The sequence below is a fragment of the Coenobita brevimanus genome, chromosome 20 (assembly GCF_032717465.1).
Source record: "Coenobita brevimanus isolate Jiangsu-jjx chromosome 20, ASM3271746v2, whole genome shotgun sequence".
NCBI classification, from domain to species: Eukaryota; Metazoa; Arthropoda; class Malacostraca; order Decapoda; family Coenobitidae; genus Coenobita; species Coenobita brevimanus.
The window spans coordinates 10,085,265-10,101,122 of record NC_136973.1 but is presented as its reverse complement, the minus strand read 5'-3'; the positions used below and the strand labels follow the sequence as shown (position 1 = coordinate 10,101,122).

General features: G+C 44.1%; 1 protein-coding gene across 1 annotated transcript in view; it reads right to left on the bottom strand.

Moving 5' to 3' along the window:
• The window catches only part of LOC145391857 (protein argonaute-2-like), a 157,794-nt gene that overhangs the window by 78,475 nt on the left and 63,461 nt on the right, over positions 1-15,858 (bottom strand). Inside the window, exons 4-6 of the mRNA XM_080266344.1 lie at positions 9,168-9,309; positions 6,100-6,234; positions 3,082-3,274 (exon numbers count right to left, since the gene is read on the bottom strand). Coding sequence (XP_080122470.1) covers positions 3,082-3,274; positions 6,100-6,234; positions 9,168-9,309 — 470 coding nt within the window. The remainder of the gene's footprint in view (positions 1-3,081; positions 3,275-6,099; positions 6,235-9,167; positions 9,310-15,858) is intronic.

The window sequence follows — 15,858 nt, the reverse complement described above, 5'->3', positions numbered from 1 at the left end:
CCTATCCTACACTATCCTACCTTATCCTACCCTAACCAAACCTATCCTACACTACCCTACCTTACCCCTACACTAACCAAACCTATCCTACACTATCCTACCTTACCCTACTCTAACCAAACCTATCCTACCCTAACCAAATCTATCCTACCTTATCCTACCCTAACCAAACCTATCCTACCCTAACCAAACCTATCCTAGATTATCCTACCTTATCCTACCAAACCAAACCTATCCTACACTATCCTACCTTACCCCTACACTAACCAAACGTATGCTACTCTATCCTACCTTAACTTACTCTAACCAAACCTATCCTACTCTATCCTACCTTACCTTACTCAAACCTAACCTATCTTTCCTTACCCTACCCTATCCCTAACCTAATTTAGCCTCCCCTAACCCATCCTATCCTATCCCTAACTTAATCTAGCCTGCTCTATCTTACTCTACCTTACCTTACCCCAACGTATCTTACCCTAACTTACCCTACCCTACCCTGACCACCATCGTCTTCTTGCCTCTACCCATATCCTACAATCAACCAACTCCTCCCACCCTTGAACTTAAACCATTATTGGTCACATACACTTTGTCTTCAAGATTCCATAACAAGGTTGCTCCTATGTTGCATTTAAAGAAAAACTATACATTACATAATTACACTTTCCTTATGATGGGATGCTGGAGAGAGACATCTTCACGTGATGGCACTAATGTAACTGGGTGGCTTAACTGCCAGGTTATAAAAGTGTCCCCTCACTTTCCTCCCATCACTCGAAGGGAGGATGGTGGACTGATAACCGGCCTGCAGTCCACAGTGTTCATGTCTAAATGAGCTTGGGTTGCAGCTACGACTACTTACAGTGGTGGAAGGAAAAGTACTTATAGTACAGAAATAGTTTATGTGTAAATTTCATTCTAACCATCTGTACTGAGTACAAGTGTATCTTTCCATACAACTGGCCTAACAAAGCAGTACAAAAATGGTCATGTGCAACTCCTGTCCTAACCGTCTATACTGTGTAAACGTGTATCCTACTTCCATCCATCGCTGCTCTTGGGAATTAAAAGGTTTGTCTCTTTTTATGCACGAGAGAAAGAATCAAAGGCCAGGTGCCCGCAAGACCGTTCCCCCCAAGAAAAAAAAAAATGAGATCCATATTCAAGATCTGTTCATTTCGAGATGCCTGGACACACTATGTCTGAATGACTGGGGATCATAGGCAGTAAGAAATGCAGACAGGAGGTGACAGTTCCAGAGTTGACCTGTTGCATACATGAAGAACTGGGAGTAACGGTTAACGCTTGCATTAGAAAGATGGACAGAAAAGGGATGAGAGTTTGTTGCTAGACGGTTGATACGCGTCCGCCGTAGTGGTGAAGGGATGCAAGCAGACAGTTCAGAGGAATAGTGACCACTGAAGTAGCAATAGGAAAGTGATAAAGATGTAACAGGGCGGCCAAGAGACAGGGGTTGGAGGGAGTCAGTGAGAGTTTGCTAATCAACTCCGTGTGCTTTATGCTTCAAACTTCCCTCCTTGATGCACCATATCAAAGAGAATCACCCATGGCCACAGTCACATACCAAGTCTTTCTCAGCTTAGGAATATTGACCACCAGGGGAAAGTGACAAGTAAAAGAGATGAAATACCAGAGAAACATATCAGACCCCTCTCAGTTTAAGAATATTAGCCAGCAGAGGAAAGTGACAACAAATGAAATATTAGAGATTCATACTAAACCTCTCTCAACTTAGAAATATTAGTCAGCAAAGGAAAATGACAAAAAAATAAGATGAGATACTAGAGAAACATATCAAGTCTCTCTCAGCTTAGGAATATTAGGAATGTAAGGCTGTACGGTGGTGAGACCTAGGCAGTAAAGGAGGAGGATATTCGGAAGCTCAAATAAGAGAAATGACAATGATTCGATGGATGTGTAGTGCGTCCTTGCATGCGAGGCCTGGGGAGGCTAGGATTACGACTGAAGAGTTGACATGAATGATGGGACTGGAATGTACTGGTGTTGGGATGATGAGGGGTAGACTGCGATGGTTTGGGCATATTGAGAGGATGGAGGATGACAACTTGGTACGGAAGGTCAGAGGTGTGAAAGTCGGTATTAGGGTTGTGAGAGGCAGACCGAAAAAAAACCTGAGACGAGGTCACATAGTGTAGGATCAGGGACTGAATAGGAAGGCTGCCAGCGGTCGAGCAGCATGGACAGCCACCATTAGGGGACCAAGGCTAATACATGCAAACATGTTGGAACCATTATAAATAATACGACAACAAAAGGACTCTTACAAGAGGCGAAATATTTGAGAAACATACCAAACCTCTCACAACTAAGAAATGTTAGCCAGCAAAGGAAAGTGACAAGTATGAGAAGTAAAACAGAAAGAAAAATACCAATCCTCACTAAACTAAGGAATATTAGGCAGCAGAGGAAAGTAACGAAATAAGAGGTGAAATACTAGAGAAAGATATCAAGCCTCTCTCAACCTAGGAATATTAGGTAGAAGAGGAAGGTGACAAGTAGAAAAGGTGAAATATTAGAGGCATATCCAAATTTTCTCGGCTTAGTAATATTAGCCACCAGAGGAAAGTGACAAGCAGAAGTGGTGAAATGTTAGAGAAACATATAATTCCTTTCTTAACTTGGGAATATTAGCCAACAGAGGAAAGTAACAAGTAGCAGAGTGTGGCATACTGTATTAGAGACACATGCCAAGCCTCTTTCAGCTTAGGAAAGTGACATGAAATGATACACAGCAACAGGCAATGTTTCTCCTCAAGTCCTACACTTCATCAAAAACTACCATGGCATTAAGTAAAAGTGCATGCTTCTTCCACCGAACCTAACCTGACTTAACCTACCATCGACACTGAGCAGCAGTGTTTCATTTCATCCAAACGAACCACACCTAATTCAACCCAAGTCAACAATCATCAATAAGCAGCAATGTCTTTCCTTCTATCCAGTCTAACCTAATCTAACTTAACTTGACTCAAGCTACCATCAAAACTAAGCATTGTGTCATCTTTACTTAACCTGACTCAACCCGACTCAACCTACCATCAATGTTAAGCAGCAGTGAGTTGTCCTTCCAAGCAATTGGTCTCAGGGACTCAAAGAATCCTACTACCACCTCCTTCCCCCTTCCAATGCCTACCGATCGACCAAACTCCTCGCCCAAGGAGAAAAACGAGTTGCGTCCGATCTTTTCATACTCGACCAATGGGAAGTGGTGAAGGAGCACCTCCAGCATCTGAAGAAAAAAAGAGAACAAAGCTGTGACATGTGAAGATACTCGACCTCAGGGAATGGGCTATCTAGTCTATGTCCAGAGCTGGATATATACAGTATACTGTATAAAAAAAAAATCTCAATCTCCAGCTACTGTGGAACAAGAAACTAAGTGGTGACATGTGAAGATGCCAGTGTCACAGAAAATATTGACCCTCATGGAAAACCGACCCACGGGTCGCTTTTCTATTACAGAATTCTGACCCCCATTATGGAAAAGTGACCCACAGCCTAACCTAACCTAACCTAACCTAACCTAACCTAAATTTCACATAAGGGGTCTATTTTCTATAGGGTGGGTCAGTTTTCGATAATAGAAAAGTGACCCGGGGGTCACATTTCCATGGGGTCAGATTTCTATATGACACCAGGATACAGTGAATGGGCTCTCTAACCTATGCTTAGTCACAGAAGAAGAAAATTATCTAAGATTACAGTGGTCTACCTGTATGTGTAAAAAGAAAGAAGTGACATGTGAAGGAATGGGACATGTTGGATTGTAGAGGCGCTAAAATATTATAACACACTACATAACAGATTGAGACATTAATATGCTGTTAATCTATATATATAAAAGACCCACGTTGTTTGTTTGTTTGTTTATCCTTCAATCACGCCCAAACCAAGGCCAGAGACCCCAAGACCCGTATATATTCTGAATCAGGGTGACCCAAGGATGGTTTTAGGGGGGTCAAAATTCGTATCTGGGTCATTTGAAGTCACCGGTAGGGTGTTCGCCTTTTTTAGTTCGGACAATTCCGGGTGCCCCTGCAGCCCAGTTTTTGGTATGGAGACTCACGTGACCTCCAGTTCGGACATAAGCTATGTGAAGTTGACCTCCGAGGTCATTTGAGGTCACTGGTTGGAGGTAATTTGAGGTCACTGTTAATACACACTTGAACGACTGGACCCAGCAGCCCAATTTTTGGCATGGAGACTCACATGACCTCCAGTCTGGACATAGGCTATGTGAGGTTGACCTCCGAGGTCATCGGTTGGAGGTCTTTTGAGGTCTCTGATAATATTAAACAAGTGTGCACAAAAACTACATTAGTCTGTGAAAGCTGAAACAGAAAAGTCCTGGACCTCTTACAATCCCTCTTCAGAAGCATGATTGGTACATGGTCTTCCTGGAGTACAAAGATTCAACCAGAACAAGTAGGCTTAGAGTGTTCGCCTTTTTGGCTCGGCAACGCCTGGTACCCCTGCTAGTCTGTAATATAGAGGTTTGAGGAAAGTCGTGCCTAAATTCGAGAGAGCTGGGGGAAACAGCAATGGAATTTCTAGCTAGGGAATGTCGCACAAAGCACAAGGTGACGTCACGGTAGCTAAGTTACACAACACACCTGATGGAAATCTCCACAGACTTATACACGTGCCCACACACATGATCCAACCAGACATATACGGGGGAAACTGAAGAGACTGGTCAGGAGGGGTTGGGACGCAATAGGAGAGAGAAAAGGCACAGTGGAAAAGACAGAGTAGAGGGCATGGCGTTAGCTAGCATAACCCCTCCTCATCGGGCCAAAAAAAAAAAAAGGCGAACACTACCAGTGACCTCAAATGACCCACATCCGAATTTTGATCCCCCTAAAACCATCCCTGGGTCACCCTGATTCAGAATATATATGGATTTGGGGGTCTCTGCCCCTTAGTTTGGGCGTGATTGAAGGATAAACAAACAGACAAACAACGTGGGTCTTCTATATATATATAAGGATAAACAAACAGACAAACAACGTGGGTCTTATATATATATATATATATATATATATATATATATATATATATATATAGAGATAGATAGATAGATAGATAGATAGATTAACAGCATATTAATGTCTCAAACTGTTATGTAGTGTGCTATGACATTTTAGCGCCTCTACAATCCAACATGTCCCATTCCTTCACATGTCATTACTTAGTACTTGTCAAGATAATTCCCTTTTGAGAATAAAACTGCAATCAAACCCCAGATTCATCTTTATCTTTCTCCTGCCATCCACGACAAGACCAACTTGATAATTCTCTCCTTTTACAACCCTATAATCAAACATTTTTGGAAACGCCTCGGCTACAACTACGAGAGGATGACTGCTATGGTTCTTTCACCTAAACTGGCCCAGACTGTCATCCTTTTCCGGGATATTTCACATAGTTTAGGGCCAGAATAAACAATTCTATGGCCCTATATACTTTCCTGAACACTGTTTTGTGACTGTCATTATATCCTAGCGTTAATTTTATTGTTAAACCTCAGCACTCAAGGTGGAGTGATAGTAACCTTAGACCAAGTTAAAGTAAAGAGAGTATGGGCCTCGGGTAATGGGTCTGTGACAAGAATCTCTCTCTCTCTCTCTCTCTCTCTCTCTCTCTCTCTCTCTCACACACACACACACACACACACACACACACACACACACACACACACACACAGAAGTCTATGACCACACCATGGGCAAGAAAGGGTTACATCTGCTATTATCAAACCCAATGGTATGTTTAAAAGGGATGCCTTAACGTGGTGGCATCACTGCGACCGCGCAGTGGGGCTGCATGGTTATTCAAACGTCCCTTAACTTCCCCCTGTCCCATGAAAGAATGAGGGTGGACTGCAGGAAAAAGGCGCCTTAAAACTACAGTCTACCAGGCTTATATTCAGATGAACATGAGGTTATAACTACTACTACTTCTGCTGCTGCTGCTGCTGCTGCTGCTGCTGCTGCTACTACTACTACTACTGCAGCTTCTAATATTGCTGCTGCTACTGCCACTAAAATTTACCTGGTTTAATGGAATGTGTCTGCTTTCTGCCGGTCTTCCGAGGGCTTGAAAAAGCGTTTCAAGATGTCCTTTGTTCACCACCCTCAGGCTCACGTGGTAGGTCATGTTTTCGCCTTCCTCCTTAGGAAGTTTGACCTGAAACAAAGAACGATTACGCCATGCGTGATCTGAAATGGTGAATGAATAACCCGTGGATGAAATAAAATAGAGAACAATTTACCTATGCATGAACTGAAATAATAAATGATTAACCTGTGCATGAACTGAAACAGAGACGATTAATGACCGAAAAGGAGAAAAATTAGACATGCACGTACCGAAAATGAAGGATGAACCCGCGCATGAACTGGAACGGCGAATAATTAACCTCTGCATGATCTGAGGGGAAGAATGATTAAGCCGTGCATGAACTGAAGCAGATTGCTAACCCGTGCATGACCAGAAAAGGAGGAGGATTTACTCGTTAATGATCGTAAATTTTGTCAAGCGAAAATTAAGACATTCGTCAAAATGAACAACGAAAAAAACCCTAAACAATCAACCGTCCTTCTCCAAGTCAAGGGAGACGAATCCAGCATTGTAGGCGTTCGTTCCTAGTCACGAAGAGTGCTTTGAGGAAGATCCAAGACTATAGCACTGTTTTAATCCGCCACTTAATTACGGGAATTAAGCAGCAAAGGAGGAAAATCTCCGCCTATAGTTGATTCACTTTAACTAGACGGAGATTTTTATCCTTCTGCAACTCATATCCCCTTGTTCAGTGGCAGAATGATTCATTACTACAGAGAATTCATTGACCTAACAAACGTCCTAACTTCCTAACAGTTTGGTCAATGGCCAAGTGTAAACAGACAAAGTTTGTCTGGTAACCAAGGAGACACTCCAACTTCATAAAAGAAGGTTCCGTTAATTTCATGCAGTCACATCTTATGCAAGCTGTGCAAGTGACCAAGTTCCCTCATGAAAGAAGCGATTATATGACTCTGCATACTCTTCATGACACTTTTTCGTGACTACCATCGCATTCTATTGTTCATCTCTTGTCACAGCACGGCACTCAAGCCGGAGACATGGCAGCTTTACACCTTGCTAGCAATGGAGAGAGAGAGAGAGAGAGAGAGAGAGAGAGAGAGAGAGAGACAGACAGAGAGACAGAGAGACAGACAGACAGACAGACAGACAGACAGACAGAAACTTCCTTTTATTCAACTTTTGTATGCGTGTCCGACTCTGGGCATAGGTTCAACAGTCTGGGCAGCGTTTGGTCATCAGCCAAGCTGAAAGGGGTTAAGACTCTTTTATTGTCAGATGGTAATAAACCAACAACAGTTAAAATGAATTATACATTACCTTAGATTTTGCCAGGTAAAAAGGAAAAAATCCCGAGGCTAACTGAATATAGTCCAGCAGCAGAAGGAATTACATTACTGTATACTCTTTTCACTTCATCAGGTCGTAATATTGCCATCTGTCGATCGTGAACTTTGAGATGTCACAATAAAACAAAATACTAAAATACGGTGCTAGTCAAGAAGTTGTATGGCAAGTAGACGGTGTTATAGTATCGTTTTAAGACTGATTCATATTGTCCTTCACGCCACCGTCTCATTACGTCACGTCAGTATTTCTTCCATGTAGTCGAATGGAACTGTTCACATCACCGTCGCATATCAGTTCTGTCCCGTCACAAATTCTTGGAAGAATACTCTGACTGACAAGACGGTACCAAGCCTGACTGTTGCCGACACATACTGACAGTGTGAACGACGCCCCAGAGCGGTTGCACAAACTTTATACAGATATACTGACCAGGAGGTACAGTGACAATGTGCTTAGGGGAAAAAATGTGCACTCGTATAGAAGAGCTAAATAAACCAGGGAAAAAAAAATATTAGTTTAATGGTCTGTGATGTAACAGCTGTAATCGAGGCACTGTTGTTCTATTTTAATGATCTAAAGCACTCATGAAAAAAAAAAAAAAAAAAACTGCCTAAGAAATCAGTGTTTGGCTGCTAAGATACAAAATCAAAAAGTCTACTTAAGAATTTTCATGAATGTTTTATATACTTATTTATTTTTGTATAACATCGTCCGGCTCCTCGTAAAGTGTCCTGTAGTCACCTTCAACTGGTCGAAAACCTTGAGGCTTTACAAGTATATACCCATAACCGCCTCTCTTTAGGGTTCAACTCCTTTTCTTCATTTAACAGAATAGCAACGAATGCAGGTTTCTTAAACTGTAATCTGTGAGGCGCCATGCCTACCTGGGGGTTGAGCGCGAGCTGGACTGAATTGTGGCGGATCCTGCATGAATACAGTCCACGGCACGGTTGACGGAACGTTGACGAGACGCGATGGCACGATGACGTGATGTATACAGTAGTGTGAATCAGCCTTTATTCTGAACTGCGGGAGGTAAGCTGCAAATGGAGGAAAATCTCCATCAATAGTTCATTCATTTTTACACAGGCGGAGATTTTCGTTCTATAGCTGCTATTTCCCGAAGCTTTGTGGCAGATTATGACAATACTGTACTATGGCTCAACATTCTTTCCACTGAACTGTGGCAAGCACCATATTCTACCGTTATTCTATTACAGTATTACGGCTCAGTATTCAAGACGCAGAGATTGTAATTTTACAGTTAAAGTGAATAGACTTAAAGTGAATGAACTATACCTTAAATAATCTACCATCCTTCTTCTCCAGCACAAGAGACACTGATCCAACACTGCAGACTTGTTACAAGTCAAGAAGTGCTATGGAAAGGATGTAGGGCCACAGTATTGTCTTATTTTGCCATTTAGCTATGGATAACAACCTTCGCCTAGTTTTTGCTGTTGTTGTGGCCCCAGTCTCACCTGAAATGTGAACGCTGTGTACTGCAGGCTTAATATGTCCTGTAGTTCACTATCCTTCTTTACGGGGACAGGGAAGTACATGAGGGAGATCCGTATAACACGGAACCAGGAAGTGGATCAGCTTGGTTGTATTAGTATGGTACCTTCACATGAAGGCGTCCCTGTCCAGCACCTTCACCTAGTTCAAATAAATTAACTACAGATTACCTTAAAAACTTTTCCATCGTTATCCAACTCAGGAGAGAATAATCCAACACTGTAGGCGTTACTTCTACTGTCAAAACCAATGGCAGCATCCTTGAAAGTCGCCTTATACTGTTCCTTTTTTCTCACTGTTTCAAATATCTGCCTGAAAAAGTAAGAGGTTAGGATTCCAGGGGCTTGAATAGTTAGTGAATGAAAGTGTGGCCCATTCAATCGGGCGAACTCTGATTAATTTCTCCTATTACTTTCACTTACCCCCCCCCTAGGGGTAGTTTTTTTTTTTTTTTCAAGAATACTCCCCAGTATCCCTGCTTGTCGTATGAGGCGACTAAAAGGGTTGGCGGAGGGTTAGTGCCCCTCCCCGGAAAACAGTTAACTAAAAAGACGAACAAGAAGCCTCGGACAAGGACTGACCAAAAGATGATGACCAAGGACCAGACAAAGGACATGGTACGGATCGCGACGTGGAATGTTAGGGGTGCGAATGATGAGGTGAAAGAGAGAGAGATTGTCCAGGTGCTTGAGGGTGCGAAAGTGGATGTATGTGGAGTAACTGAAACTAAATGGAGAGGAGAAAGTGTGAGAGAATGGGAGTATGGATGGGGTATATGTGCAGGAGCAGGTGAGAATGAGAGGGCAAAAGAAGGAGTATGTATTGTTGTGAGTAAAAGATGGAAGAAGAACAAAAGAGAGTATGGATCAGTTGGCTCGAGGATTGTGTGGATAAGATTGAAAGTTGGAATACAAATGTGGGCGATTGTGTGTGTATATTCGCCAACGTAAGATCGTGTAAGCACAGTGAGAGAAGAGTTCTGGACAAATGTGGAAGTGTGCATGGAAAAGTTTGGAAGGAATGAAAAAGTGTTTTTGATCGGTGATATGAATGGTAAAGTAGGGAATGTGAAGGTGGATGGAATAGTTGGTGAGTGAGGTGTGCCTGCTGAGATAGATGAGAATGGCAGTGCGTTAGTGGACATTTGTGCTGGGAGGGGGTTGGTGTTAATCAATACCCTCTTCAGGCATAAAATGATCCACAGGTATACATGGCGAGTGATGAGAAGGGTGGGTGGTGAACTGAATGAAAGGACGGCAGTGACTGATTATGCTTGTGTGGATGAAAGAATGCGAAGATGTGTAATGGATGCAAGAGCTTATAGAGGTTGGGAGAGTGGACTTTCTGACCACTACTTGGTGGTGGCCAGAATCAAGACCCAAGTAAGATGGAGAAATAGAAGAAGGGAAGGACATGAGGAAGGAGTAGTTGCAAGGAGAGTGGAAACGTTACAAGAGGATGAGAAATAGGTAGAATATAGGAGAGAAGTGGAGGAACGATTCGGTAAACATGAACCGGAGCAGATGGGGGAAGTGGAAGGTGTGTGCAAGATCTTCACAGAAAAAATATGTGCAGCATGTGATGTAGTGAGTGGGGTGAAGAGAAGACGGAAGGGGATGCAAGGAACAGCATGGTGGAATGAAGAGGTGAGACAGGCTGTGGCACAAAAGAAAAAAGCATACAATGAATGGATGAGAAATAGGGGTGTGGAGAAAGCTGAGAGGCGGAAAAGAGAGTTATATGTAAAAAGGAGGAGAGAGGTGAAAAGATTAGTAAGAAAGTAAGAAGAAAGTGGATGAGGAATTTGGAAGGAATTCGAGTGAAAAGTGGAGGGACCATAAGAAAATGTTCTGGAAAGAGGTGAAGAGAGTAAGACAGGGTGGCAGTGAAGTTAGTAGGGGAGTGAATGATAAAAATGGTAGATTACTAGTGAAGAACAGAGAAAAGGTGAGCAAATGGAGAGAACACTTTAAGGAATTGTTGAACATAGAGAATGGAAGTAATGCAAGTATAAGTGGCTGGGGAATGGCTGGGAGAAGGAGGAAGGTTAGAAGCCCGGAAGAAATCAGTAGGATAGAAGTTGTGGAGGCAATAAAGCAAGTAAAAATGGGGAAAGCCCCAGGAACTGATGGAGTGTGTGGTGAAATGCTGAAGCATGGGGGAGAGATAGTAGTAGAACGGATGTGGAAAATGTGCAGATTGGCCTGGGAGGAGGGTGGAGTCCCGGAGGATTGGAAGTCAGGTATAATTATTCCCTTGTACAAAGGAAAAGGGGAAAAAGAAGTGTGTGGTAATCATGAGGACATTTGTCTTCTTAGTGTAACAGGAAAAGTGTGTGGTAGGATACTTATTGACAGAGTTAGGGAAATAACAGAGGAACTACTTGGAGAAGAACAGGGAGGCTTTAGGAAGGGAAGAGGTTGTGTAGATCAGATATTCATTCTTAGATCTTTAGTGGAAAAGTTTCTAGAGAAGGGAAAGAAGTTGTATGTGGCCTTCATGGATCTGGAGAAAGCATATGACAGGGTGAATAGACAAGGACTGTGGAAAGTATTAAGAGTATATGGAGTAGGTGGGAAGGTGTTGAATGCTGTGAAGAGTATGTATGATTGTGTTAAGGCTCCAGTGCGTGTGGATGGTGAACTGAGTGAATTTTTCTCTCTGAAGGTTGGGTTGAAACAGCGATGTGTCATGTCTCCATGGTTGTTCAATCTGTACATGGATGGGGTAACAAAAGAGTAGGGCAGTGGATGTTGAAATGGCCCTGGTGAGTGAGGGTAGTGTTTGGACTTTCCCTGTACTGTTGTTTGTAGATGATACTGTGTTGTTAAGTGAAGACGAAGGGGAGCTGCAAAGCTTGGTGGATGAGTTTGGGAGAGTGTGTATGAAACGGAATCTAAAGGTGAATGCAGGGAAGAGTAAAGTGATGGTTTTTGAGAGAGGTGAAGTCAGTGAATGTACAGTGAGGGTGGATGGTGAGGAAATGGAAAATGTGAGTACGTTTAAGTACTTGGGGAGTGTGATGAGTAAGGATGGAAGTTTGGAGGGTGAAGTGCTTGAAAGGGTACAACAAGGAAGAAAGGTTGCTAATTCCTTGAAAGCAGTGTTAAGGAACAGGGAAGTGAGCATGGAAGTGAAAAAGTTACTACATGATAGTACTGTGATACCAATCTAACTTATGGAAGTGAAGCTTGGACGTTGCTGGAAGGACAGAAGTCAAGAGTGAGAGCAGTGGAAATGAGTTACTTAACCCTTTAACCGCGGGTATTGTTTTGGTCTGACTGTCCTCTCCCGCGGGGGTTTCAGCCAAATGTAAACAAACCTTTAAACCTTAATAACTCTGCACAGAATAAAGCTAGAGAAAAAAAATAAGGTACCATTAGAAAGTACTAACCTTCAGCTTTCCATTGATGTAGGTTTCATGACTGTTGACTTTCACAGGATGGGGAGAGCCGTTAGAAGTGAGGGGTGTGAAATAACTATTTTACGCCCCACACACCAGTACCAAATGCCAACCACTCTCTCATAATAGTAATATAAACATATATGAACACTGTACATACGATAAACACCCACTCTGTGTTCACTGAGGTAGGTAAAAGGCACTTCCCTGCGGCTGCGCCCGCTCTTCACTGCGGCTGCGCCTCACTTCACTGCGGCGGCACCCGCTCACTGACGTTTCATGCGATCTTTTCATTCTTTCTAACTTCTAATATTATTTTACATATAATATGGGCAATATACATTATATTTACAATGCACTTATTACTATATTGCGTCACTGGCGCATCACAGAATTACATAAGTGCCGCAGAATTCCACAAGTGCCGCAGATTCTCTTATTACAATATCACTTATTATACTGGCCAATATTTCCTTTTTTTTCTAGGCAAAATATCCCTTATTACTACATTATCCAACATACAATTATTGGCAAAGCACGTCACTGTCGCATCACTATATATCACTGTCACTTTCAGTATTTACTCAGAGAGTGGTACTCGGCAAAGCACGGAGTTACACATAGAGCGACTTGGCATTCAAGGCACTGGTGTGTGCTCATTTTTCTCGTCCTAGGCCTCCGTGTGGTGGTAGAACATACTCTGCAGCGGCCCTGTGACAACCTGCTGCCTGCTGTAAGAGGCAATTTCACAAGCTGGTGCCGGCTCATGTAATTGCGGCACTGAAGACGGTCAGGTTGTGTGTCAGAGTGTCGCCTCGGGATCAATGCCGTCACCTGACCAAATCGTACAAGTAGCTGCTGCACGACAGTCTTGGAAAACTGTCTCAGTGATGGTTGCCTTATGCCCCCGACTTGTGTCTTGTAGAGAATGAAGGCACTGAGCATGCACATATCGAGCATGTGCAGGCAAGCCTTCCTGTACCATCGGGTGTTTCTCCTGAGACAGTCAATTTCGCCAATCATCATAACAGACTTATTAACAAGTCTCATATTTACATTATAATCAATGACGGCATCAGGCTTCATGATTGGCTCTCCTGTCCTGTAGCTGACCTTCCCAGTTCTCTTCAATTCCCCCTTGTGGATGGTGCTGATCATATTCACGACCTTCTTGTCATGCCACCTGATCGCAAGAAGCTTGTCTGACTTCTTCAGGTGAACATCTCCCCTGGATGATGATGATGCTTCGGGGAAACTAGGCCACTCTTTCCTATAGCTCCGTACAGTGCCAACAGTGCCAATGCCATGTTCAGCAAGGTATTTGGAGAGTTTCGGTGCTGTGTAGTAATTGTCTGTGTACAGCACATGATTACCACCAAAATACCTCTCCATCAGCACTTTTCCAACAGAGCCAGAGAAGCCAAGGGGGTCTTTCCTGTTCACATCCATTGTGCTAGCCGAGTAAATGACAAAATCCAGGATATACCCCATCTCACAGTCACACAGCACAAAGAACTTTATCCCAAAGCGGTGGCGTTTGCTGGGGATGTACTGCATGAATTTGAGACGTCCTCTGAACAATACCAGGGATTCATCTATGACGACTTTCTGCATAGGCCGGAAAAATCGCATAAATCGATCCCTAATCCTGTTGAGAAAATCCCTCACTTTCCACAAAGGGTCAGTTTGGGATGGGTTGTCATTGTCAGTGAAGTGCAGGTATCCAAGCAGCTGTCAGAACCGATCCCGTGACATATACTTCCCGAATATTGGGATAGTAGTTATGTCATCCACGAGCCAGTACTCCTCCAACTCATGTCTCTTTATATGGGGCATCAAAAACATTAGTGCGAGGAACACATACAGCTCTCTGATCCCGACAGGCAACCACGACACTTGCTTTGGTGAGCCAATAGGTCCCAGCCCTTCTGCTGCACACTGAGCTGCATACCTATTGGTCTCATCGCTGACATGCTGCACGATTTCATCATCCATGAAGGCCAGGAAGTAATCAACAAAGTCATCTCCTGCATTGCATGGGAAGGCAGGCTGTATTCCAGCATTTGTCATATCAAACGGTGGATTGTGTGGCTGAAAATCTCCACCGTCAGACCAAACAAATGCACTTGCCCTGTGCGTGGTTCAGTGGCAGGGGCAGGTTGCATTCCACTCGTTTCCCCGTGAGAAGGAGCTGAGGTGGAGGCAATGGGTGAGGCAGGAGGTGAGGCAGGAGGCAAGCGGGAGGTGGGTGAGGCAGGAGGCAACGGGGAGGGGGGTGAGTGGGGGGGTGGCGCAGGTGAGGGAGTTGAGCGGGGGGCAGGCGGGGGGCAGGCGGGGGGGTTTCTGACCTGGTGCGTGGTGAAACTTGACCCTTTCTACCCCGCTTATCACCTCGCTTATCGCCACGCTTATCGCCCAGCTTTGTCCTCCAACTGCCACGCATCCCCTTTGTTCTAGGCCTGCCTGCACGGCCTGCACGGCCTGCCTTCCCTCGCTTTGCAGGCTTTGGTAATTCGTACTCCTCAGATGATGTAGACTGAGGAGATGGCACGACAGATGATGATGATGATGATGTGAGGGCAATAGGGCTAGGGGAACGGGAAATTGATGGGAAATGCGTACTAGGGCCTGGTGTGGGAGACATGAGCCTGCGCTTCACTCCCTTCCCACGTGCAATACCAGATTTACCCATAGGAGCCTTTCCTTTCCCAGAGTAAGTTGGGGGTGGTGGTGGGGAATCAACACGATCACTTTCATCACTGTCACTATCAATGGAAAATGGTTCACCACCAATCACTGCCAAATCATCACTGCTTGCTGTGAGTGTGTCACTTTCACTGCCACAGTCAAGAGTAGTACTTACAGTTTTGTCCAGCTCAGTTCTAATTTCAGGAGTGCTCAATCCCTTCTGCCTTGCCGTCGGCAGTTCCTTTACCGGTGTAGAGGTAGAGGGAACACTAGCACTAATCATTGTAGAGGAAGAAGCTAGCAACGATGAGTCGGGACGGAGCGCCATTATCACGCACAGAGCTGGACAGATACTGACTGACGCAGGTCAGGGCAGGGGTGGGGGGGGCCCCCTCGGGGTTGGAGGAGGGAGGTGTGGGATGGCTGGCATGAAAGAACTCGACAGCTACTCTTGCGTGAGACTATTTGCGCGCCGGGAAAACGCGCGGTGTTCAAAATATTCACGATCATTCCAGAATGACACCCGCGGTTTGGTCCAGTTTTGTCACTGTCATTCTGGAATGACACCCGCGGTTAAAGGGTTAAGAGGAACCTGTGGAGTCACATGGAGAGACAGGCTGACAAACGAGGATACAAAGGAGCGTTGTGGTGTGGATGTGGATGTGATAGGAAGCGTTAGGAGGAACACACTGAGGTGGTTTGGCCATGTGGAGAGGATGGAGGGTGAGAAACTGATGAGGAGAGTGTATGTGAGTGAGGTGGAGGGGAGG